Source organism: Patiria miniata, unplaced genomic scaffold, assembly GCF_015706575.1.
Source record: "Patiria miniata isolate m_02_andy unplaced genomic scaffold, ASM1570657v1 HiC_scaffold_13, whole genome shotgun sequence".
NCBI lineage: Eukaryota > Metazoa > Echinodermata > Asteroidea > Valvatida > Asterinidae > Patiria > Patiria miniata.
In genome coordinates, this window is record NW_024037051.1 from 10,789,978 (window position 1) to 10,817,613 (window position 27,636).

Genomic DNA, 27,636 nt, shown 5'->3' on the forward strand with positions numbered 1-27,636 from the left:
CCCCTTCCCGGCTGCGACATTTTTTTCCGTGCGCCTTTTTTTCGAAGTACGTTGAGTTGCAAGTCAGGTTCTCTGACTTTATTTTCCATTGAAAAAAAATCCTCCAAACCACATATTGGTAAAAGAAAAATGTTCCAATTGACTAACAAACCCTTTTAAGAGAAAAAAAAGAAGTTAAGAAAATAAATTAAAGAAAAAGCCATCCAATGGGAATCGAACTCGCACCATCGGATTTGTAATCCGATTTAGTATCCATGACACTACAGCAGTGACTCGATCGATGTGGTAGCTTTAAATATTATACTATTGCATATATAGGGCCCTCTAGCATAATTCTATGAAAAGTTTTGGACATTATTTGCTCATTGCAACATTGCGTGTGCACGCTCAGTATGTGTGCGCGTGCGTTGTTGAGATACCAAAAACAGGCATATCTTTGAAACTGAGCAACGTACAAATCTGGGGTGATCAGAACATGAACGAACACACCTTCACCTTACTATAAGGATGAAATCTGTCACTGACAGTGCTCGGCCAATAACGACCATTTTAGTTTGAAAAAAACACATCCACGCTTTGTGCTCCTATTCAATAGTGCACATCCACGAAGCGTAAACTATATTTAAGCACGCAGGTCTTTTTAAATTTTTTTTATTTTATTGTAATCTTTAACGAGGGTAGTCCATTTCAGTGAACAGCTCCCCTAGTGTAATGTTGTTTTCGTGTACATTTAAGGTTTGTGTGTGTGTGTGTGTAATTAAGGATGAGAACGTACTGTTTACTTTATTTTTCAGGAAAATCATGTTAGATTACAGGCTGATGAAGGACTGTCGTGAACAGCGATCAGTATAGACATAGAGGCCTGATTTACAGCGTTAGAGAACAAAATCCGTAAAAACACGTTTCCTTTAAAAAAAGAAGAAAAAAAAGTCCATATTCTGTTGAAATAGTAGTGATGGAGCTGGGAATCTGTATCCGTCCAAATATAAAGAATGAAGTCAGGCGCGGATCCACAGTGGGTTCGGACCCCCCTATCGCGCCAGACACGCCCCGCTCTGACACACACAAAATACTCAAATACTAAGATTGGATAAAGAAATCTAACGGGCCTGAACCCCCCCGGTCAAAATTCAAAATAGCCTACATAAACTAGTGTTCATTGTTGCGTAACGATAAGCATGTTTAGCACACGTATAGGCCTACGAATAACGAGGGTGCCGTATACAATTTCCCAAACAAACGAGAACAGTTGACTCATTACTGCCCGAAACATCAACTTCAATTCTGTTCGTCCATGAAGCCAAAACAGATGCACACAGCAATGTTCCAGGTTTCTCCGCCTTTTATTAAGACAAATTGTTTTGAGGAGAGTTCTAAGGAAGCCCGGTGGCCGAGTGGTTAGATCCGTCGTCCACGAATCGCGGAGCCCAGTATCGAATCCCGTCGGTGTCTTTTTGCTTTTCAACGCACGCGTTGTATTCAGTCATTATAAGATGTTTAATTTGCCGTGGTAAAATACCAACTGTACCTTAGCTTAATCGGTAAGCACTGCGGCTGGTACTGTCCGCGAGTTCCAGGTTGGCACCTTCGTACAGGTTCAGGGCATGTGGTCCACTCGGAGGATCATGGCTTAGGGTGCCGCCCTGTTCCTCCCTTAGCTCTTTGCTTTTACATGGTGACTGGCCCTCCGGGGTTACATGGATGGACAGGGAAGGAAGTGTGTATTGGTCGGGACCCCCGAGAGCCCGGAAGAGAACTAGGGGATTGTGATGGGGCATCGTTATGGCCCATCCAATCCCTGAAAGCTTGGCCAGCACATAACTTTTTGATTTTTTGTATCCCATATTTTTAAAAACTTTGGTTTAGTTTGATATTTACATCTACTCGGCAGGCCTACGGAAGTATTCAAAACAAAATAAAGGTCTATGTAATAAATCAATGAATTTTTAATTAATTGACTATAATCAAAACGATGTTTCGTTCGATCAATATGACTGTACCATTAGTAATGTCGCAATTTCCAATTGAAGTAAGAAACTTAGTAGGCAATATTGCACCGGGCAAAAATTTAAAATGTACATTGTAAAATGTTTATTACATGTTTCAAAATAATATTGTTTCTTTAATTGCGAACATTCCTTAAAAATATAGTGAATTGTGGCAAATTGCAACCGGCTACAGATTTTAAGAGCGAGCCGGGGGGGGGGGGGGGGGGGGGCGAGCGCGAAGGGGCCGGCGACATCATCAGAAAAAGCGAGTCACGTCAGTCGGCAGCGATGAAGAGCGCCACCTACTGTCCGAGAGTATCCAGAAAGTCAAGAAAATATACTCGCAAGTTACTCTCCAAAGTGTTCGAGACACACATCTAAATTAAAGCTTATTTCATCGTCTTTTTTAATTTGATGAATTCTGGGAGAAAGTTCCACCCAAATATAATACCCCCTTAAAATAGTCCTGAAGCCAATCGCCATTTTGAAAAACGGTGCCTACACTCCATTGCAAAAGAGAGCACATATAGGGCCCCATTGTCATCCAAATTGTACAGAAATACAAGCTCTCGTTCCAGTGCACGGCTCAAGTTCATGGCCCACAATATGCTCTAACACTGAAGAATTTGAGGGCATGCAAATCGTGATTTGGCCGGCGTAGGCAATTTCGGACCGATTTGCCGGCCTGCACCTAGATATTTTTCAAGTCCAAAGAACGATGGGGTCAGGGAACCAGAGTAGCCTGTACCTTAAAACCAGCTACAGCAGCTTTAATTATGTCTTTAAATATAGGGCGTAAGTCACCCAGGATGCCATCCCTACTTCCATCACTAGATTCTGTGAAGCTCATCAGCCCTTCCCGGCCCAGAACAGGTCAAATTTTGTCTAATATTGATAAAAAAAGAAAGGCTAACCCCTTACATTTTGAAATTCCAAGAAAAAGTCAAATTTTGCCCAATTCTGATTAAAATGCAAGGATTACCCCTAACATAATTAAATTTACCCAAAAAGCAAAATATTTCCTCATTTTGATAAAAATGCAAGGCTAACCAGTAACATTTGTGATTTTTAAGAAAAAGTCAAATTTTGCCGAATTGAAATAAAAATGCAATGTTAACCCCTTACATTTGTGGTTTTCCAGAAAAAAGTGAAATTTGTCCAATTTGGATAAAAATGCAAGACTAACCCCTCACATTAGTGAATTTTTCAGAAAAAGTCAAATTTTGCCCAATTTTGATAAAAAATGCAAGGCTAACCCCTTACATTTTGAAATTTCCAGAAAAAGTCAAATTTTGCCCAATTTTGATAAAATTGCAAGGTTAACCCCTTACATTTGTGGTTTTCCAGAAAAAAGTGAAATTTGTCCAATTTGGATAAAAATGCAAGACTAACCCCTCACATTAGTGAATTTCTCCAAAAAGCAAAATTTTGCCCAATTTTGATGAAAATGCAAGGCTAACTCCTTACATTTGTGATTTTTCAGAAAAAGTCAAATTTTGCCCAATTTTGATAAAAAATGCAAGGCTAACCCCTTACATTTTGAAATTTCCAGAAAAAAGTCAAATTTTGTCAAATTTTGAAAAAAATACAAGGCTTACCCCTTTCATTTTGAAATTTCCAGTAAAAGTCCAATTTTGCCCAATTTTGATAGAAATGCAAGGCTACCCCTTTCGTTGGTGATTTTTTAGAAAAGTTCAAAGTTTGCCCAATTTAATGAAAATGCAAGGATTACCCCTTACATAATTAAATTTACCCAAAAGGCAAAATATTTCCTTACTTTGATAAATTTGCAAGGCTAAAAACTAACATTCGTGATTTTTCAGAAAAAGTCAAATTTTGCCGAATTTAAATAAAAATGCAAGGTTAACCCCTTACATTTGTGATTTTCCAGAAAAAAAGTGAAATTTGTCCAATTTTGATAAAAATGCAAGACTAACCCCTCACATTAGTGAATTTCTCAAAAAAGCAAAATTATGCCCAATTTTGATGAAAATGCGAATTTTCGTTCGATCAATATGACTGTACCATTATTAATGTCGCAATTTCCAATTGAAGTAAGAAACGCAGTATGCAATATTGCACCGGCCCCCCCCCCCAAAAAAACCTGTACATTGTAAAATGTTTATTACATGTTTCAAAATAATAACGTTTCTTTAATTGCGTACATTCCTTAAAAATATAGTAAATTGTGGCAAATTGCAACCGGCTACAGATTTTAAGAGCGAGCAGGGTGGGTGGGTGGGGGGGGGGGGGGGGGGGAGCGCGAAGGGGCCGGCGACATCATCGGAAAAAGCGAGCACGTCAGTCGGCAGCGATGAAGAGCGCCACCTACTGTCCGAGAGTATCCAGAAAGTCAGGAAAATATACACTCCAAGGTGTTCGAAACACACATCCAAATTTAATCTTATTTCATCGTCTTTTTTTAATTTGATGAATTCTGGGAGAAATTTCCACCCGATTATAATCACTCCTTTAAAAATAGTCCTGAAGTCCATCGCCATTTTGAAAAAACGGTGCCTACACTCAATTGCAAACGAGAGCACTTATAGGGCCCCAATTTCATCCAAATTGTACAGAAATACAAGCTCTCGTTCCAGTGCACGGCTCCCATCCTTATTTTGTACGAACCCTCAAGTTCATGGCCCACATTATGCTCAAACACTAAAAAAAAATCAGTGCATGCAAATCGTGATTTGGCCGGCGTAGGCATTTTCGGACCGATTTAATGGCCTGCACCTAGATTATTGCTCAAGTCCAAAGGAAGATGGGGTCAGAGAACCAGACTAGCCTGCACCTTTAAACAGCTACAGCAGCTTTAATTATGTCTTTATGAATAGGACATAAGTTACCCAGGATGCAATCCTTACTTCCTTCACAAGATTCTGTGAAGCTCATCAGCCCTTCCCGGCCCAGCGACCTAGGCCCTGTTTGCAGGGCGGGGTACGTGCGAAGCGCTATCATAAAGGAGGCACATCGGTATCGTGAACAGCTCCCCTAGTGTAATGTGGTGTCCTGGTGTAATGTTGTTTTCATGTACATTTAAGTTTTTGGGCTTTTTGGAATTAAGGATGAGAACGTACTGTTTACTTTATTTTTCAGGAAAATAATGTTAGATTACAGGCTAAAGAAGGACTGTTGGGAATAGGCCTGATTTACAGTGTTACCAATCGCTCACAGTCTTGGGAATAAGAAACCTCGCATCTTACTTGACTTTGGTTGTCTGAAGCCAGGAGCGGAGAGATGATCAGTCGATTGGCTGAAGTTGCGTATCTGTCCGTGTCGTTGATTGAAATAGTCTGGTTGCCTGCTCCATTCATAAGCCATCTGAACGTAGAGGAGTCTGGAACGGGGTGAACGTGATAGCCAAACTCTCCTTCATCCCCAACGACCAGTTTTTTACCTTGGATAACTCAGGTAAAAGTGTTCAGGGGTGTTTGACAGATGGGTTGATGACTAGTCACATGGAGTATTGCGATGCTGGAAGGTAGAAACTCTGTTCCATCAAATATCAAGCTGACGTACTGCCCACTGTCAGCTGATGTAACATTGTCAATTACCAACGTGTAGACTGTTGCATCTTTTGTGCTATTCAGATACACTGAATATTTCTCAAAATCGGATGGAATGACGACGTATGAGCAGCGGGCCAGTAATGTATATTTATCGCTGCCAATTGGCTTCCGCTTCCAGTAAATTGTATATTTTGAACAGTCAACCCTAAAGGTGGCGCGACAAGTGAATGTTGCCGTCCCACCCTCACCCACGCGCTGGTACTGAGGATTCAGGCTTAAATGCTCCGAATCCCATGCCAAAGACACTTGCAAGAAAATGCACACACACAATGCAAGAGCGACTACAGCAATTGTGGACATGAACTCATCCGAATGAAAAATGATACCCACTGCAGATTGTCATGTCAGCTTATCCAGATAAGGAAGTAATTGTTTAAGGGAACAACCAGAGGAAGCTGCCCTGACTGACTGCATTCAATGATTATTTAATGCAACATTGAACATGGAAGTAGATTGTTGAGCAAACACATAGAGCGATGGCATTGAGAAAAGATAACTTTTAGTTTTGAATATGTGAAATAAATCCGTACATAAATCTTTTCTTTATGTAAATGTTAAGAACAACCTATTTATCTAGATTACGGTAAGGACATGCTTTTTATTTCTTTATGGACATGATGGTTCACATATTTTTTTGGCCTCTGAGTTACAGGTGGTCGGTCAGCAAAACTAAACAATTTGAAGAAAGAAAGTGCAGTTGCAACCATATAGATGGATAATTAAACAATGCCAAGTGCGCATTGTCATCTTTGCAATATGTAGTTGCCATTATATGTGCACCAAGAGGCTCACTTACGTTCAGGCCGTAGTGGCAGCCATGACGTAACGGTAACTGTAAACTACATGTATAGACCCCTGATACGATGAGAGGCTACACCCTTGCATCTTCTGGGATTGAAATGTTTGTCATATACGCCTTGCTTTGAGTAATATAAGATATTATTATTTATATCAGGCTTCAAGTGGTAAAAATAAATCAGCCTATTGTATGCTTTCATAAAAAGTACCCACATGACTGCAATAACATTGATATTGCAGTAATCCAGGCATTTTCACTGGTTCCTGCATAATCTGGAGCGTATAAAGTCAGTCAACCAGTCAACAGAGCGTAGCGCGCGACACAGCAGGGTATACGCGCACTGTTGTCAACAGCCACAATGGAAGCTTCGAGTGGCACGATAATTCAACGAAATTTGAGAAATGAATGCAGTGACCTGAAATCTAATTTTTGCGGTCAGACTAATATAAATAATAATAATATTAATCGACACATTAACCAACTTTCTTTTTTTACAGAAGTTCCTGCCAAGGCTATTGTCTTTACATAACCTTAAAGAATTATTATCATATATTCCTGATTACTGCTTTTGTTCGTCAATAATGTTAAAAAGTCCAACAGACAAAACTCTTGAATATAATGAAGAAAATAATTTTGTACATGATATGCAAGCGTGGGAGCCAGTCCGTATATCAGATATATAAGAGCCAATTTTTGAAGACATTACATTTAAAGCAAACTTTTCATTTAAATTGTTTCCTTTTACATGTAGCTAAAAATTTGGATTTTGTTCAATCTAATTTTGATTAAACACATTTTAGAAGGAACTTGAAAATGCAGAGATACTCTACAAATTCAATACACCTTTCATTTCAAAACTTTATGTAACACATATGCATGTTTTTACGATAATTTTGATAATTTTGAGGTGCAGCTTCACCACATACAGAGGGCGTTATAAGTAAAATGACCGCAAGCAACTTTCTCGTTGGACTTGACTTGTTCAAAATTTCTGTTTGATTGTTTACATAACAGCTTCGTAAACCTACGGAAATAGCGGATTTATAGTCTAATGTGGATATACAGGGTGGATAAAAAAACCGAAACCGAGATATTATTGCTTTATATTGGAACAGAAGTAGGGCACATGTGAATCAAATGGAGATATCCTCTGTTAGGGTTGAATCTCCTCTTTAAATGACACCCTGATCATGTCCTTACATTCACGGTTGACTGAGCAGTGACCAATTTTATGAAAGGATCTATTTAGAGAATTGTACCACTTTTCATGGTGAAATCTCTTTTTTCCCCCACCTGCCTTGATTGGCAACCATAGCCTTTCACTCTGTGACAAATGACACCTCAAAAACCACAATTGAAAAGTGGCGCAATTCTCTAAATAGACTCTTTCATAAAATTGCTCACTGCTCAGTCAACTGTGAATGTAATGACATGATCAGGGTGTCATATTTAAGAGGAGAATCAACCCTAACAGAAGATATCTCACTTTGATTCACATGTGCCCTACTTCTGTTCCAATTAGCAATAATATCTGGGTTTCGTTTTTTTTTATCGACCCTGTATAGTCCAATGCTCGATGAAATATTTATTTATGCTTGGTTGCATTACCAAAGTCATGCCTTTCTTACTCTACCACTATGACAATGAGGATGAGGGTCACCAGGACACCGTATCTTGATGAGCTTGGGTTGGAGATACACCGTATGTTCATACAGGGAAATGTTTGTTCGGTACCGTGAACAGATCCTCCCCGGCCTGAAATCGCACAAGAGCGACATTTGATTCACTATCGCCATCGGACAGCTCTTCAGAAGATTCCACGCTGCAAGATTTCACCTTACTCGGCACAGTGTACAGATCTTCTCCAACCTGTACACGTGTGAGGGAAACTTCTTCTTGCTCGTTCCTCCTCTGTCTGTTACCCCTCAAACTACCAGCACCTACCAGTAGAGATGAAGAATCAGACCTTGCAGCCACCTGGCCTAGGCGCGTTGCGGGTATGGCGTAGAGAACCATGTCGACACGTGTGTGGATAGGGTGCTGGACGGACGAAGGAGCAGCATTCCGTCCACTTACATCCGTGGTTCCTCGTTGGAATGTGTGACTGCTGTATATGTGGGAATCTGTACCAACCGGAGTGGGGACAAAGCGTCTCAGAGTCGGGGTGGCCTGGTTGTCCTGATGCGGTCTGGGTTTAGGCTTACGACGATAGAAGCAGACACCGAGAAAGGTAGCTACGAGGAGCAGCAAGGCAAGGGTAGCACCAACAATCACCCAGAGTGGCACGGGCTGCTGCGCATAGGGACCAGTAGTGATCTGCAATTGGTGTGGGGTTGGAGTTGCGTCAGTGCTGGCTGGAGACTCCATTGACCTGCTCGTGCTGTTGGTCAAATTCTGGTTTGAAAGGAAATTGTTCACCGTGAAACTGGTCTGTGTGGACTTGGTCCTTGCATCCAGCAATAGCTGGTGCCAAAGACTCCGTTGCTCACAGTACTCTTGGGAATAAGAAACCTCGCATCTTATTTGACTTTGGTTGTCTGAAGCCAGGAGTGGAGAGATGATCAGTCGATTGGCTGAAGTTGCGAATCTATCCGTGTCGTTGATGGAAATAGTCTGGTTGCCTGCTCCCTTTATGAACCATCTGAATGTAGATGAGTCTGGAAGGGTGTCAAAATCACAGCCAAACTCTCCTTCATCACCCACCACCAGTTCTTGGCTTTGGGTGACTCTGGTAGATATGTTCAGGGGTGTTTGACAGATGGGTTGATGACCAGTCACATTGAGTATTGCAATGTTGGAATGTAGAAGATTTACACCGTCGAATATAGAGCTGATGTACTGCCCACTGTCAGTTGATGTAACATTGTTAATAACCAACGTGTAGACTGTTGCATCTTTTGTGCTATTCAGATACACTGAATATTTCTCAAAATCAGATGGAATGGCGACGTCTGAGCAACTTGCCAGTAATGTATAGTTATCGCTGCCAATTGGCTTCCTCATCCATTTAATTGTATATTGTTGACATTCAACCCTAAAGTTGATGCGACAAGTGAATGTTGCCGTTCCACCCTCACCAACGCTCTGGTACTGGGGATTCAGGCTAAAATGCTCTGAACCCGATGCTTATGACACTTGCAAGAAAATGCACACACACAATGCAAGACCGACTACAGCCATTGTTGCCACCAACCCGTCCGAATGACAAATGAATATTTTTTTTTTCATGCAAGCTTATCCAGATAAGGAAGCAATTATTTATAAGAGTTCAGTCAGATGTTGCCTTTCTGAATAACAACAAGGTGAGTCAAAAAGAAAGTGACAAAAACAGAAAGGAAAATATGTAAAACAAAAATATGTATTACAAAAGCAGGGTGATTGGGCCCGCAACTACTTCATTGGACATTGCCCGGTTGAGTTATGAATATTTCCATGTCAGAACAAAACAAAAAGAATCAAGAAATTTAGCCTTTCCCCCAAAACCCTTTCGTTTCAGTTTGGGAATAAAACATCTTTTTGTGTTTGATAAATTTCAGTATCAATTTGATAAACAGATACACGCTATTTCTGGTTTGATGAAGTCATCAGTTAAAATGTGCAAATTCACGATTGATTTAAATTAGACAGGAGACATCTCTCGGGAACCCAAGATGTGTTAAAGATGAATTTAGTAATATTCTCAGGCAAAAAAACATGTGTATTTGGGATTCCGAAACAACTTCCCTCAGAGTTTTTGAATACATGAACTCATTTGACTATGTATGTGAAATGTGGCACATATAAACGTCACATTGGGCAATACAGCTTGGAATAAGTGTGCAACACACAAAATAGACTAAAATTATCAAAATGCTAAGATTGGATATAGAAATCTAACGGGCCTACCCCCCCCCCCCCACCCGTCAAAATTCAAAATAACCTACATAAAATAGTGTTCATTGTTGCGTAACGATAAGTATGTTTAGCACACGTATAGGCCTACGACTAACGAGGCTGCCGTATTCAATTTTCCAAACAAACCAAAACAGTTGACTCATAACTGCCCGAAACATCGACTTCAATTCTGTTCGTCCATGAAGCCAAAACAGATGCACACAGCAATGTTCCAGGTTTCTCCGCCTTTTATTAAGACAAATTGTTTTGAGGAGAGTTCTAAGGAAGCCTGGTGGCCGAGTGGTTAGATCCGTCGTCCACGAATCGCGGAGCCCGGTATCGAATCCCGTCGGTGTCTTTTTGCTTTTGAACGCACGCGTTGTACTCAGTCATTATAATAAGATGTTTAATTTCCCGTGGTAAAATACCAACTGTACCTTAGCTTAATCGGTAAGCACTGCGGCTGGTACTGTCCGCGAGTTCCAGGTTGGCGCCTTCGTACAGGTTCAGGGCATGTGGTCCACTCGGAGGATCAGGGCTTAGGGTGCCGCCCTGTTCCTCCCTTAGCTCTTTGCTTTTACATGGTGACTGGCCCTCCGGGGTGACATGGATGGACAGGGAAGGAAGTGTGTATTGGTCGGGACCCCCGAGAGCCCGGAAGAGAACTAGGGGATTGTGATGGGGCATCGTTATGGCCCATCCAATCCCTGAAAGCTTGGCCAGCACATAACTTTTAGATTTTTTTTTGTATCCTATATTTTTAAAACTTTGGTTTAGTTTGATATTTACATCTACTCAGCAGGCCCACGGAAGTATTAAAAACAAAACAAAGGTCTATGCAATAAATCAATGAATTTTTAATATATGACTATAATCAAAACGATGTATGGTTCGATCAATATATGACTGTGCCATTATTAATGTCGCAATTTCCAATTGAAGTAAGAAACGCAGTTTGCAATATTGTACCGGGCAAAAATAAAAATGGACATTGTAAAATGTTTATTACATGTTTCCAAATAATAAAGTTTCTTTAATTGTGAACATTCTCCCAAAATATAGTAATTCGCGAAATAGGAAAATGCAAGAAAACAAAGCCCCTCATCCTCAAAACTGGAAATACAAAATAGAAAAACAAAGTCAAGTGAACCACCCGAATGTACCTTAAGGATTGAATTAAAAAAAAACATAACATGGGGCTTTTACCGACTTGACTTATACTGTCATTGACATGCAGTCACGGATCCAGAGGGGGTGGGCGGGGAGGGGGGGGGGATCGAACCCCTCTCCTTATCTGACACACTAAAGTAAATGTATTGTGCAATGGTTATTATGTATCTGACGGGCCTGAATCTGAAGGGCCTGAACCACGCCCCCTCCTCCCAATCCAATCCCAGCAAAAGTTGCTAGATCCGCCTCTGACGTAAGTTGGTACATTGATATGAAATGTGATATCGACTTATCACTAATTTGACCCAAATGAAGTTTCTGTAGCTCATGTAAAATGAAAGAATGAAATGGGGTAAGCAATTATTGTTGGAGTCCGCAGTATGTAGGAAGGCCTGTGGGCCACGACCAAGCAGCTAGGCAGCGGGATATCAGCCGATGGCTCGTCCGTTCATAAGTGGCATTTTGACACCTTAAAAAACTTCTGATGATGAATATAAATGAACCGCCAAAAGCGTGGAACCCAACAGGCGGCAGGGGCGGAACCACACATTTTTTGCAGGTGGGGGGGGGGGGGGGGGGAGTTCATCAGCAAAAAAATTCTGCAGTGTAGGCATGTTTTTTCCCCAGACATTTTGGCCTCCGAAAATCAATTGGAGGTTGGGGGGGGGGGGGGCTCGCACCATACTTTCAATTTGGGCGCCGTTCAAATCCGACGATTATAAACACTATATTATTACAAAAAGCGTACAAATACCCAACGACGAAGCTGCCTCTGTCCGTATGTTGTGCACAGGCGGACGTTATTACCAGTATAGATTTTTTGGGATGTCGGAGTGGGGGTTCACATTATTTTTTGGTAATTTCTATGAAACAACGGTTTAACAGAGCTGGGGTGGGCGATGGGGGTGGACCCCTCCCTCATGGATCGGGGCCTGAGCGATTCTTGTACCGTGCCAGAATTTGATACTATCTGACGGCGCGACGTCAGACCATAAAATCTTACTTATGATCCTAAATAACTATGTTGTTTGCAATTACAAATACCCCCCCCAAAAAAAACCCATTTTTTTTTTACTGGCAACAAAACAGACCAAAATATAAATTGCAAGTCAAAGAATTTGCACATGCTATGTCCCATATTTAATGAAATGTTAACCCTCTTAAGATATTCATGGGTTATGGTGTTTTTTATTCTACTGTTGGGCATCTGCAAGGAGGATACCCACAAGAATGTGTTTGTCGGTTTTTGCAATGATTATATAAGTAAAGAAAACGTGGCTTTTAGGTATGGGAAAAAGGGATCTTTTCTTAGACTTACCCGACAACAAATGTGTTACACTTGCCAAGCCACAGCAGTCACACAACATGTCAATTAACTCAAATTTGAAAATTTATTCAAAGGAGACAAACAATAAAATGCACTTATCCTTTCATATCATGAAATTATGACCTTCATAAAAGAGATGTCACATATGGCTTTCATCATAAAGAAACCACTTTATTTCAATTAAAAACTTACAATTGCACATTCATTTGCAGAGATATGAAAATCATAATTGGTGGGATTTCAATTTGCATAAAATTTACAGACTCATTTGCACAGTTTCAATAGGAAATCCAACCAACAATATAAATTTGTCAACTAAAGTACTGTACTTTCTACTTTGGAGTTAAGATATAACAAGTCCATTCATAAGTCTATTCACAAGTCCAGTCACAAATAAGATTGGATGAACTCTAACAAACAAAATGCCTCTGCCGAAGCTCATCTGAACAGCTTGTGAGTTGAAGATTTGTAGGGACTTGTGCTGGACTTGGCTACATCCCTGATATGCATCATCTATAGCTGGGACATCCACAACTACAAAATTGAACGCTAACCACCAACCCTGCCTGACTAAAATATAAAGAAACTTTTTTAAATTGAATAAAATGGCCACCGTGCCTCTGTCTTTAAGGGAAAAAAAGAAGACATTTTATGCTTAAAAATGTAATGGGCCTTATTCACGAGTTGGCCTTTTTTTGTCGAGTTCCCTGAATGTATTTCATTAATTGTTAACTGTTGAATGGGATGGCGCCAGACTATTTATGCAGGCACAATGCAGCCTTATTTTACTGTCATTTTTTTTTTAAATATGGCTTTAAACATTAGGGAATGTTTAATTACAAATTTAAAATTATTTATTTGAGGCAGACTGGAATTGATTACAAATTAAGTTGCTTTCATTTCTCTTCGCAAGTTCAAAACATTAAGATTTTACCTTTCAATTCAATATTGCCGACTCGTGAATCATAGTGACCGTTTTAGCCGATTTTCGGCAAACTTTGACAGATTTTTTGTTTAAAAACCTTTCAATTCAATATTGCCGACTCGTGAATCATAGTGACCGTTTTAGCCGATTTTCGGCAAACTTTGACAATTTTTTTGTTTAAAAACGAGTTTGACAGAAAATTTGACAGAATGTATTTTCTTGGCAGATTTTTGGCAGAATTCTGCAAAAATGGTTATTTGATAGAAAAACACAGCAAATTTGAAAAAAAGGTAGATTTGTTTAAAAAAAGCTTTAATCTTTTCAAACAAACTCTTGCAAAATATGACAGGTTGCCTTGTCTATGTGCTGAGGTTCACTGGGAATCGGATTCGTCGTGAGGCAACATCGTTTTTGACTGAAATTTACCCAATTTCATAACACCTTTATATGACTATAGATTGTTTATAATGTAATTTGAACCTTAATAAAGGCAATATTACAACATCTGCATGTGATTTTAAGTGTTTATAGTGTATTTCGAGTAATTCATGGCATTTGGCAGATTTTTGAAAAATCTGACAGATTTTTGAAGTGCATTTAGCAGAATTTTGCCATGACCTTACGGTCACCCTGTCGTGAATAAGGCCCATACATATAGTACACAGCTTGAGTAGCATGTTGCATTGCACAAAGCACCACACTCTCAGGAATTAAGAATATACGAAAACACGATTTATAAAGAACCAGTATACATACAACACTTGTTTAAAAAAATATCCATGCTGCTTTCTGTAACAAAAGCTCATATAATGTTAATTTTCAACGTTCAAAATATACAAGATAAAACAGCTCTTATGAACCGGACAAGCCAAGTTCATTATACAATAAGAACACGGCTTTAGTCTGACGTGTGACCATAACCTTGATTTGGCTCATTACAATTGACAAGTACTGTAAATGTTTACAAAAGTAGATTTCGCTTCAATTCTTCCAGTTAAAAACGTTACCGCAACACAAGTCAGAAAATCTTTGTGCTCTCGTCGATCTACTGCAACTCCCACACAAAAAACGTAGTGTCAAGTCTGAATGGGGCTACAGAAACCAATTAAAAATGGACGAATGAGTTCCTTTTTTTCGGTTTGTATCCACTGGATCAAGCAGGTCATGCACTGTTTAAATTCCTTTGTGTTGTGAATTGTGACAAAAATGGAAATAAGTGCCCTTGTCGTGCATGCTGAAAGGGGAGAATAAATAGCAATTTTCTCTCTCAATCGGTATTTTGAAGGTCAGTTGAGGATAGCCGTATACAAACCCTATGTCCCCTTTCAATGCCTAACTATTTAACTCGTCCGTATTTTGAATCACAGAGGAAGAGTTAGAGTAGGGTTTTTGTGTGCATGTATTTGCTGCGGTGATCAAAGTGAGAGGCCGACAAAGGCGACAACTGGACTGAACTGGCCTAAATTACTTTTCGGCTTTGAATGAGTACCGAGTTTGTCTGGGCTAAAAAGTCTAAGTAAATGTATAACTTTCTGGCATAAGCCTTAGCTTTTACCTAAGTTTACAATGGAATCGGGTTTTTGTCTTAAACTTTTCGGCTTTGAATGAGTACTGAATTTGTGCAAAATGACTCTAAATAAAGGGTAGACACTTGTGGCATTAGCCCTAGGTTTTACCTAAGTTTACATTGGAAGAGGTTTTTTGTCTTAAACAAGATTCTACTTAATAGCTCAGTGTTTGTAAGACTAAGTGCTACAAGTATTAACTTTAATTTGGAGTAGTTTGTCAAGTTTGACTTAACATGGCTCACAATGCCAAATATAGAAATAATTCATGAACGACAGAAAATTTACACTAGTACAATTCGTTCTTTGGCTTTGTACAAAAGCAACTTGGAAGAAGTATTTTTTTTCTCAGAAATACTTAAATTAAAGCTGCACGTTACTGAACGTCTTAGCGTAGATTCCTAAATGTGTTCTATAAATTTGGGGCCACTTTTTCCTGTCCCTGTTACATCTGACATCTATGAGTTTATAATTCTGGATAGTTAATGCAATCTTCATTCAAGAGTGATTAGCAAACTACATATCCAACAAATACAAAAATAATTTGAAGTCCTTCTTAATGATACATTCATGACAAATGATAAAAGGTCAGAGGTAACAGGGAAAGGGAAAATTATAGAATGAGCCAAATGTATATCACAGCGTTCAATCAAGTACCACACTGCATATAACTTAATGGGAATATACAACATTTGCAAACATCACAAAACAAAACTACCAAAGTATTATGAAATACCTTACTGGACTTTTAGTGAATGACAGTATAAAGCATCCTGTAAAATTATGGCACCTGGTGTGCTGACATTTTCAAGAAAAGAGGTGTTTTTGTATCAATTTCCAATGCTGGTCAGCCGACCAGCTTTGGAAATAACTGTTTTTTTTTCAAATACTGCCCCAATTTACCATATTTAGTTTGTCGCATTTTGCTTGCAGTCGATTACAGACCTATGAAAAAATACAAGCCAGCTAGACTGATTCTCTGACCTTACAATTCCCAGACGTCTATAAATTGCTCCATTTCATCTCAAATGGGGTCAGGGAACCAGACTACAAGAAGATGATGTTTTTCTTGGTTTTTCCAGCATCTTCGAACACAAACTTCAAACAAGCCAGTGTAACAATATTTGCTATAAAATACTAACCCCCCAAATCCATCCAATTCTGAAAATTACAGCAAAAGCAAATGTTGTATATTCCCATTAAATAACTCTTCACTTTCATTGAAACTTTCAACTGTTTCAAATCTCATAATGAAAACAATTCCGTTTTTGACTGACTCTACAAAATTTGTAAAAACAACAAACTTTAATCATCTCTGTTTATCAGCTACGGTAAAATGTTCAATTAAAGACACATCTGATATGTAAGTCAATTTTTTTTTAATCAGCTGGCAAGAAATCATTTTTTGTTTAATATCTGATTACACATTCATTTTGTTGTTGTTGACAGTTTCACTGAGTTTATGAGTTTTACGACCTCCTAACGAGCTACTCCTCAATTAAAATATCTCGACTAACATGTAGTCCACACCAAGTCATAGACTCTCTTAAATAAATACATACGTGTACCTTCATTTCGATAGAAATATAAAAATAATATCTACAAATGTATCACATAGAATAAAAGGTGGGATAGTTCAGAAAGTGGTACTAATTCCTAGCGACTAACAAACTTTATGATGTGCTGCAGTTTTGTTTATTCATAAAATAGTGGGGCAACATGCCTCCAACTCAAAGCAGAAAAATTGTTTCAAGACAACCAAGTTAAAGTTGCATTCCCCAGGATATTTTTGAGTTGCATCCTGCCACCAAAGAAAAAAAAATCCTTTTCTAACTTGATTTGTTATATCATGTGCTTGGATACTGTAATCTCATTGGTCTAGGATGGCCATGTGTCTGGACAATAACAATGCATGTCACACAACGAGGGTGATATCGCACTGCGTTTATTACGCGCCCTTATGGAACCTGCCGGTGTGCTAGCTTTGCGCAATGAGAACTGCAACGTCAAACGCTCAGTCTCATGTCCAGCAGGACATCAAACCTTCATTTATCAAAGGTTTCATCGCAGTGATTTAATTTATTTCTCACACAGTAAAGAACAACCATTTATCTTGGTGAGTTATTGGCACGATATAACGAAACAATTGTTGCCTGCTGTGATGTGGGATATGCCGTTAGGGCACAATTGCAGAATACCCCGCCACTCGATCTATCCACCTTGTAGCCGGCTACGAGGTCACGGTTGGTTGACCTCAATAAACATTCTCAGCGCTACTTGTATGTACTATGCGTCATGCTCCATTGCACTCCCACTTCGTAACCACGTAGCCGCCAACAGGGTAGTTGGTTTGGACTTAGAATTTTTTCAGCAACTCCCATTCCTTTTGTGTTGCTTCGTTCTCCAGCATATTCAATGGGACTCCCACTCCGTATCCGCGTAGCTGCCAACAGGGTGGTTGGTTTGGACTTAGATTTTTTTCAGCAACTCCCATTCCTTCTGTGTTGCTTCGTTCTCAAATAATGGACCCCCACTCAGTATCCGCGTAGGTGGCATGGACTTGAATTGTTTCTTTTCCAGTGATTCCAACCTCGTATCCAGAGAATTTAGGGGTGTATTTCCGAGTGGCGGGGTATTCTGCAATTATTCCCCGTTTTTAACCCCCTCAGGGTGCTATGCGCCCCTCGGGTGTTCAAAACGTCATATCCCACATCACAGCAGTCAACAATTGTTAAATATATCTAGTAATACAAAAGTTCTAGTAATACAAAAAGAAACTTTTCACTGAACATCGACTGAAGAAAATAAAACGGCTCATGGGTTAGTTATTAAATCATTACATCGATTACATCGAAAATGCATGAACCAGGAGCTAGTTTGATCGCAAGGCGGATCTGCTTGTGCCCAACATAACACCGCCCTTTTTCAGAAGGTTGTGGATGCCCAAAAAAGAAAAACAGATTTTTTTGTTGGAATAAAACATACAAGTTGAAAATTTATTCAGAGAAAAAAAATTAATTGCTGTCGAGCAGGGAGAAAACAAATTTGAAAGAAATTGCATGAAAGAATTGACAGAATACAAACCTGCTCATCCTTCCTAAATCTAAAGCCAGTGGTACAAAACTAAAATTTGGTTAAACTATCCCCCTAGCCACCCTTGGCCTTCGGGATGCCTTTGCTTTCCCCGCTTGACGTTTTAGCCATCAGCGAGCGCAGTTTCCTCAGGTTCTGCAAGGTTGTCTGGTCGTTGGGTTTCAGACGCAACGCCTCCATGTAGCTTTGCTCTGCTTCCTCCAGTTTGCCATTCAGGTGGTACATCGCCCCCAGGTTCATGTGACTCGTCGCTGCCTGTGAGGTAACACAGTAAGCAAGTATACATTTTAAGAGCTGGGCCCAACTGTAGCTGAAAATTCTGTGCTTACGGTAAGCGTATTTCACGGGTTAGCGAGGAATTTTGGCTTCTGCGCACGCATACATCCCATAACTAAGGATTCTGTGCTTAGAGGTTTGGACAGATTTTTTCTGCTAGCGCGGTTACCACAAAATGATGATCGTAAGCGCGGAATTCTGTGGTTAAGCAGAGCCATGAAGTTGGGCCCTGATAGGTTCCAGGGCCAATTTCATGAGCTGCTTACTACAAAAATTAGGTCAGCAAGTGTTTGCTAAGCAAAAATGGGTTACCAGCCAATGTTTTATGCAATTTGTATTGCTTGTGACTGGTACTCTGCTTAACAACTCCACTAAATCTCAGCACTTTCAAGGACACTGACAAGTCCAGAACTGCCCAAGCGACCGATCAAAATAATGACAATTGCCGGTACTTCTTATCAACTGTGTTCAACATGATATGTTTTTTAACACCATCAAATGCGTACAAGAAACGGGTAGCATCTGCAGCTTAAAGGTAGAGTATATCATTTGCAGCTATCCAAAAAGTAACTGACATAATTATTGTTGAAAAGCATACTTGGTTTAATGACAGTAATGGCACTAAAAATTAAAGTTCCTGTGAAATGATTCTTTCTGGCATGCTGTCAATAAAGAAGCAATAAAGAAGGTCATTTCCAAAGATGAGTCTAAACGCATTTTTGGAAATTTCCGTTAGTAGTTCGTTATTTATTCGGCGAAGCTGTGAATGGGTGCGTACAAGTGTTGAACACAAGCTGCACACGCGGTTGCTATTATTCGTTGGTTCAGTGCGTGACATCGCGTAGCCTCAATCATCTGAATTAGAACATGATTTTTGGCGCAATTCAAAACATGACTCGGCAACTTTTGAATTGAAATTGAGATCCAAGAATATTGTTTTCTCGGAATATACAGCATTCACTGAGCTAAAACTTCATCAGGTTAGTTGTTAAGCACCTTTCTTTAGATTTTGAGCCCTCTTGTTGCTGTTGTTTCAAACGACAAATGATATACTCTACCTTCACACATTTTATTGCCAGTTTTAAACATGAGCTCTTCTTTAAACAAATCGAGCTATTTCTCTGAAACTATCTGACTGTGTCAAAAATGTATTCTGCTGCAAAATGTCAGACAAGTCTTCGAAACCTCCACACAAGACATTCTCAAGTCAAGTCACAAGCTCTGGAAATAAACTGTGACATGGGCACTCTTTTCCATCCTCTGTTGTAACTTAACTCGAAAATTGGCTTATGGAGAGGAATAAAGCTGGGCTTGATAAGCACGTGCGAAGAGAACCCCCCTTTTAAAGTGCATTCTCAAATGACAGGGCATTGACAATTGAAAGGTGTAGTTCATCTCATCGAGAAATAAAAGGACCCACCTCAGGTTTCAAAAGTGCTGCTTTCTTGTAGAAGCCCTCTGCCCTCTTGTTGTTGCCAGCCTGGCGCAGGGCATTGGCAAGGTTAAAGGTGGCCTCGTGGTCATCGGGTCGTAGGTCAAATGCCTTGCTGAACATAGCCAATGCTTCATTGAAGCGTCCCTGATCATTCAGAAATTGACCTGAAAAAATGAATATGCAATTCAGAGATGAAACTGGCCTATGGGGAAAAAAGGCCCAACAAAAATCAGTGTCTGAAATCTTGGCCGCACCGCCGTTAAAGATGTACGTATGTACAATTCACTTCATGCCTAATTTTCGGACACCGCCTCCTGTTCTTTTTTAGATCCAAACGAAATGTTACCATAAGAAAAATGTTCAGTGTTTCACTAAAATTAAAAAGCCTGAATTAAGGTTAGAGTGACGGACTCATCAACATAGAAGTTCACTTCTTACGTGAAAAAGTCGAAGAGAAAGTCCGAAAGACACTGTGCACTATTTATGACACCATTCAACCATGTCCATGATTCAACCAAACTCCACTAACATACGTGGGAAAAATCAGGCATTGTCGTCTTTATTTTCAGCTGTAAACCATTCCAATCCGGGCTTACTTATATGCGTTTACCATACAATCTGTGTACTGACGACTGGTAAAACAGATTAAAATTGTGCTCGCAGCACAGATGTCATGGTGCCATTTTTATCAAATTCGTTGAAATTTGATTTAACATATCACAATTTGCGGGGAAAAGATCGCCAGAAAAATCAGAATTTTGGAAATAAATTTTAAAAAGTCAGATTTCCAATTAAAATCGCAAAAGTTTCATCTCTGGCAGTTATGTATGCAAATTAGGTCCCCACGCACTTTAATTATCAAATTTGTTGTCAAATGTTATGAAATAAAGCACTTCCATCAAAAGAAGGACTTATTTAAAATATCCCTGGTACTCACCATGGTATTGATAGACATTGTGTTTAGCTGGTTCCAACTCTATTGCCTTTTTCAACAATGTCTCTGCTTCTGAAATCCGGTTCTGTGAATTTCCAGAAACAAGTAAGTTTCTTAATTAAAGAATTAAAACTTCATCGCTTACATACGCCCCATTTGGTTCCAACACCTCTATTTAGAAGATATTTTTAGTTTTCTTCTTCAACATTGCAACAAAAATACCGAAGTTTTAGCATAACACTCACATAAAAAATGCAAAATGAAATAAAAAAAGGTCAAGCAACTAAAGGTTACATGAGGGGACAATACAATACTTAAGAAACACCACTGACATAAAGTTGGGTTTAGATGAAACCATGGACCAGGCCTTGGATGGGTTTGGCTGGGTTAAGTAACATTGGACTGGGTTGGGTTGGGTAGAATTGGTTGGGTTGCATTGGCTGGACTGGGTTGGGTGTGGTAGAATTGGTTGGGTTGCATTGGGATAAGTAGGGATGGGTTGGGTTGGGGTGGGTTGGGTTTGGCTTGCCCAGGCTGGACTGGGTTGGGTTGGGTAGAATTGGTTGGGTTGCATTGGCTGGACTGGGTTGGGTGTGGTAGAATTGGTTGGGTTGCATTGGGATAAGTAGGGATGGGTTGGGTTGGGGTGGGTTGGGTTTGGCTTGCCCAGGCTGGACTGGGTTGGGTGTGGTAGAATTGGTTGGGTTGCACTGGGTTAAGTAAGGATGGGATGGGTTGAGGTGGGTTGGGTTTGGCTGGACTAGACTAGACTAGACGGGGCTGGGCTGTGTTTCACTGAGTTGAGTCAATTTCCTATGATTTCCATTCTTTGTTGTGAAACCACAGCTAACTGAGAGTACCTACCGTTTTGGCCAGCATATGGGCATATGTAAGGTGTGCAGGTATGTGTTCGGGTTTTGCCTCCAAGGATTTCTTGAACCACCTCTCGGCACTCTCAATCCTTCCAAGCTTGAAGTATGTTTCACCTGTTCAACAAACCAACCCAAATAAAACTGGTTTCAAAAAGTGTGACACATATGCATCCATTACATGAACATGTAAACCCAGTGCTGTACCCATGAAACCTGTGCACCAGAAAATGCATTAATGGCTTGCTTATTGAGGTTTCATTCAATTCCATTTCAAACCCTTTCGGCTTTTAGAGCAAAAACTTATTCAAAAAAGGAAACAATACCTTGAGTTATGTGCATACCTACCTAGCATGTTGTAGAGGCTCTGTGGTGCGTAGTGGTATGGTCGTCTCTCAATGGCTTCGGTGAAGATCTTTAAGGCTTCCTGTACACAACCAAATGTAATATTGTGATAATAAATTGATTAAAAATACTTTTGATAATAATAATTACCGATAGTCGGTCACCAGGGAGACATTCATATAGACTTGCGCACAATTTTTTTCCAACTTTAATGACCCCTATACCCCAATTTTACCTTATCCTACCCCGCAAATTTTTTGTACTTTTTACTAATTGGACCACGAGCAATCGATCTAGCCTATTTGCAACATTAAAAGTTGCCTCTAATTCCACGTTTCCCAAAAGTATACAATGTAACTATTGACGCTAAAATATCTCCCAAAGGTCTTATATGTAATTATGGTTGTCAATTTTTATTTTTAAATACCTTATCTTTAACCATTGTGTATGCCTGGCTTGTGACAATTTGACACAGTTTACAGTGGGAGGTGGCGGTGGATGGGGAGGGGCTGGGGGTTACTAGAAATAATATGAAACCAGAGGGCCCCTCATCATCATCTTGGGTGTTGTCACTCACAGACGTTTTACGTCCATTATGATTCATGGCGCTGAAGCCACACGTTGAGCTCTTCGTGGTTGAAGAGCGTGCGCCTAACTTGCATTTCGCCCCTACTGTTAAAGGTCCTCTATTGTTAAAGGTCCTTTACTGGTAAAAGTTCCACAAGTGAATGCATGATGACGATGATGCATGAAACACATGCCTCTTGCCTACCTCGTATTTACCCTGTTCCTTTAGCAGCCAGCTGGCCCAGGTGGAAGAGTGCATGTTTTCAAACTGTGGACCTTCATCCACCATGGACACTATTGTCCCCTATTGTTAAACAAAGTCCACTATTGAATGCATATACACACCAGATGTGTTCATGCCTACCTCATATCTGCCCTGATCCTGCAGCAGTCTGCCCAGGTTGAAGAGCGCCGATATCACCCCAGTCATTTGATTCTTGGGGTCTTTCAGGCCGGCGTCGTCCAGCGTAGCTGCATGACGATACACCTTCTCTGCTTCGTCCTGCCGGCCCAGGGTGTTCAGCACGATACCCAGATTGAGATGAGCCACTACAAATAAACAGGAAACAAAATAAGAAGCTTGCTGAATTATGGACAATGTGCTTTGTTAACAGTTAAGCTTGAACAACTCCTGTATTGTCTGGAATCGCTTCCATTTCCTTCTAAGAGTTTTGATTCTCTTAAGAATTGTTTGAAAGTATTCACTTCACAATCTGGAAAAGTCACAAAAATCTACCAATGAACTATAGTATTAAATTTCTATATTTATGAGTTCATTAAAAAAGAAGTTAACTTCTTTAATTTAACTCTTTGAGTATGGAACTATGAACTGCTTAACAGGATGTACAATGTACATGTCATTAAAACAATGTGCTACAATGTTAAAGCTCAGCCTTGTACATGTATGTCCACCAGTTGTCTTTACGCCATTTTGAGCCAATGAATCAGAAGGTCCTGTGCAAAGAAAGGTTCTGTCGGGAAATCAGATTCTTCTAAGAATGGCAACATCTTACAAGCTGTGTTACAATGCAGTGCGCCACCAAGAGTTTGCCATGGAGAGTCAACTTTTCAAGTTTACAGTCGACAAAATATGGCCCATTTGAATGAGTGTCAGTAGACACTTGAGCTACCGGTAATTTGTTATAGATTTGGGCATAGCGTTCTGCGGCCTTACCAAAAATCACCATATTGATACAAAGAAAAGAAAAGGGCAAACATATACTCGAATCATACGCTTACAAAACTACTGACCAGAAAAAACGAACAATTTCAAATGTCTTGCGCTGCGAAGTTGTCGACCACCTCCCACAATGCACTGGGAAAAATGAACTCTCCGAGGCAAACTATTGGTGGCGCTCTGCATTGTGAATCGCCCCAATTGGTTCATCTTCAGAATTGTTGGCACTGTTTGTAACAACTCTTAAAGAATTTGAATGGACGAAAACAAAGAATCAGTTCCTCAAAATAGGTGGAGAAATGATTCTCCTTCCAGCTTTAGGATTGATTCTATTCATTTCTGGCACAGAGCCCAAAGCCTCGGAAACCTACAATGATGTGTTAACAGGTCTGTCTTGCGCCACACTTTCTCTCTCTCTTTAACCATTGAGGGGGTACTTGTTCACCAAGTCCGTAACAAAACAGACTTACTTGATAGTCTTGGCCTGCACTGGATGGCCAGCTGATAGCTAGCAATGGCCTCCTCATAACGCTTGCTTTCCTGCAGTAATATTCCTCTGGAAAAAAGAAACGAAAAATTGACAATAGTTTTCATGATTTTTTTTTGAGGCGGAATAGGAATGAGTGTTAACATTTTGAACAACGGCTACAGAAGTTCTGGCTCGCTCAACAAATTCATTTTTTATTCTCTTTGCGAATTTTCAATTTATTTCGAGTTGCTTTTGTGCCTCTGTGCCCCAATAGGTCCAAATTATTGTCAGGCCTTGATTAATTTGACGTGATTATTGCATAAATACACATGGGCAGAATTTTTCGCTTGACATCTCATTTCACCGTAAAACGAAAAACTTTTGCATTGCAAGAAAATCAATATCATGTTTTTCAAAAAGTGGAAAGGGGGGGGGGGGAGGAAGCCGATTGGGGGGGGGGGGGGAGAAGCAGGTGGGGGAAGCAGGGGAGGGGGATAGACACTAACAGCAACAACTAAAGTGGTCTGAAAAATGTAAAAAATAAACAAGTCTTACAAGTTATAATGGACATCAGCCATGTTGCCACGGTAACTGAGTGCATTTTTATAAGCTTCTTCAGCTTCTGCGGTCTTGCCCTGCGATTTGAGAATGTTGGCCAGATTCCCCCATGCTAGAAGAGAAAAAAAGAGAGAAAAAATGAAAAGAATGAATGAAATTATAAAAAAATATGAGATCTGCATGCATCCATGTTTACCTCCTCCATCTTATCTGGCTTTTCATTTTTGTTTGCTTGTTGTGTTGTCTGTTGAGTGGGGGGGGGGGGGGAAGGGGTGTTGCTTAAGGTACATATAATATTAAGGGAATAAATATATTCTTGGCTAGGGGCCTGGACATTGATAATGGCCTGAGCTGAAGGCGAGGACCATTATCAGCGACCCGGCCCTAGCCGGTTTTAAACGTAATTGTTTAATACCGACCAAGCACATGTTTATCTTTCGGTCAAAAAGTCAAAACAATTCACGATTTTCAAACAAGTTTGTTCAACAAGTTTACCTCATGTTTTGTGAAACATCCCTCTTACCATTTTTATGGTACCGATATGTGCCTCGGGCGCGTAGTGCTAAAAATCTCCTTTTATGGAGATTGGCCCACACGCGGTGCGTACTGTGCGTGCAATGTGGCGCAGAACGCAGTGGTGCAGGAATAAAATGTTTGAAACCAGTTGGTGTTTTATCAACTGTTTAAAACCACCCATGTGACGGGCTCTCGACCATTAGGAGTAGGTTCTGGTTCTGGTGGTTACTGCGCAAACACCTCGTAAGTGGTTATCTCGCATAGGTACAGGTATTTATGAATAAAATATTAAACAATTACTGCAAGTCAATTTGCTTCAAACTGACTGATGATTTAGAATTTTTAGATGTTTAGAGCATGTGACATTCTGATCCTAGGGTAGCAAAGTCTTTATCTTTGTATAGTTTCTAGAATCAAAACGTCGGCCTTTTCTGAATTCTGTTCATCTGAGGAAGAGTTACATGTACATGTACATGTACCTGTAGTTGCAAAAAAAGTCTCTTCCACATGTTGTAATTACTGATTGTTAAAAGAATTCATATATTGTAATTAATTCTTTTGTAATTCAGGCATATAATTATGTACATGTACAGAAGAATTTCAAAAAGACAGGAGAATATTCCAACACCAGAGCACATTACAAATAACACTATTCATTCAAACTTTGCCATCAATATACAAAACTGCACAAAGCACTACTTAAAATGCCATTTTTTGAAAAAATGCATTTTCCACCATATGTGGCACACACAAGTATGTCAAGTGTTCACTCGTGTTCCAAATTATGGCCTTCATCAACATTTTTATTCAGTAATAAAGTACATGTACCTGCAATATTTACAGGGTCGATGTTGCTTAAGCTTTGCAAGGTAAAAGCTTTTCACCAAACTCCTCTACTTCCAACAAACGGCCATTTTCCCATTAACAGTTTCCTTTGAATATTGCGTTTGAAGGATTTTTCTTTTCAACCTCAAATTGCCTCTTTCTTTTCTATAACAATAAGCTGAAACTACTTGAGAAACTGTTCAGTCCATTCAGTCTATCAGTATTTCTTGCCGTAACTTTAGAACTTTTTTTTTTTTTTTTTTTAGAATTTTATGAAAATACTGCAACAATTGTGAAACACTTGAAAGTTGTACTGTACATAAGGGCCTTGGGGGAAAATACATTACATGTAAACAACTTTCACAAAGTTGCAATGGGTAGATAAATTGCATGTGAGGAAATAAGGGTTTCTACATGTGCATGTGATTTTACCTGTGAAATAAATGATTTTGTTGGATTTGCAAAGAAAGACTTAAAGGGAATATACAACATTTGCAAACATCGAAAAGCAAAACTATCAAATTATTATGAAATACCTTACTGGACTGTTATAGAATGACAGTCTAAAGCATCCTGTAAAATCATGGCACCAGGTGTGCTGTCATTTTCAAGGAAAGTGGTATTGTTGTATCAATCTCCAACGCTGGTCGGCCGACCAGCGTTGGAAAAACCTGACTTTTTTCAACTACTGCCCCCAATTTACCAAATTTATTCAGTCCACATTTTGTTTGCAATTGGTTAAACATCCGTGAACGGGTGCAATCCAGCTAGACTGGTTCCCTGACCTTACAATTTCCCGACGTCTGTAAATTGTTCTGTTTCATCGTAAGTGGGGTCAGGGAACCAGATTACAGGGTAAATCATTGTTTTCTTGGTTTTTCCAGCATCTATGAACATTTTTGCTATAAAATACTGACCCCAAAGCAATCCATTTCTGAAAATTACAGCAAAAGCAAATGTTGTATCTATTCCCTTCAAATATCACCCAAAAGTACTCTCTTTCATTCCCGTTTTTAAGTTTGACAATAGATCTAAGTTTGCATTCAGCTGCCATCTTTGAGCTGTGTATTGTTATGTTAATTCATTAACAATGAAAGCACAAGAGGTCTACTCATGCATATCCCTGCTGAACAAAAGCACAAACCTCAAACATGGCTGCAGTGCAAACAATCTAAGTAATTCAACATTGTATGCTAGAACAATTGTTGCCATTAAGGGAATGTGACCTACTGTGGCAAACTGAGGAATGTCCCCCAAAACCTTGTTTTGAGTAATAGATGCCTGAAGTCAGATACCGGTATAGCAGAAAAATCATGTCAAAATTGATATTGGTTGTTTTGTATTTTGAGTAGT

The 27,636-nt window shown here is 39.7% G+C and overlaps 1 protein-coding gene across 1 annotated transcript in view; it reads right to left on the bottom strand.

Moving 5' to 3' along the window:
• Positions 1 to 17,841: 17,841 nt before the first annotated feature.
• The window catches only part of LOC119721569 (protein O-mannosyl-transferase TMTC2-like), a 61,951-nt gene continuing 52,156 nt past the window's right edge, over positions 17,842 to 27,636 (bottom strand). The window contains exons 4-11 of the mRNA XM_038191648.1: positions 24,940 to 25,054; positions 24,386 to 24,471; positions 23,103 to 23,287; positions 22,175 to 22,253; positions 21,822 to 21,943; positions 20,961 to 21,042; positions 20,009 to 20,187; positions 17,842 to 18,567 (exon numbers count right to left, since the gene is read on the bottom strand). Coding sequence (XP_038047576.1) covers positions 18,367 to 18,567; positions 20,009 to 20,187; positions 20,961 to 21,042; positions 21,822 to 21,943; positions 22,175 to 22,253; positions 23,103 to 23,287; positions 24,386 to 24,471; positions 24,940 to 25,054 — 1,049 coding nt within the window. The 3' untranslated portion in view covers positions 17,842 to 18,366. The remainder of the gene's footprint in view (positions 18,568 to 20,008; positions 20,188 to 20,960; positions 21,043 to 21,821; positions 21,944 to 22,174; positions 22,254 to 23,102; positions 23,288 to 24,385; positions 24,472 to 24,939; positions 25,055 to 27,636) is intronic.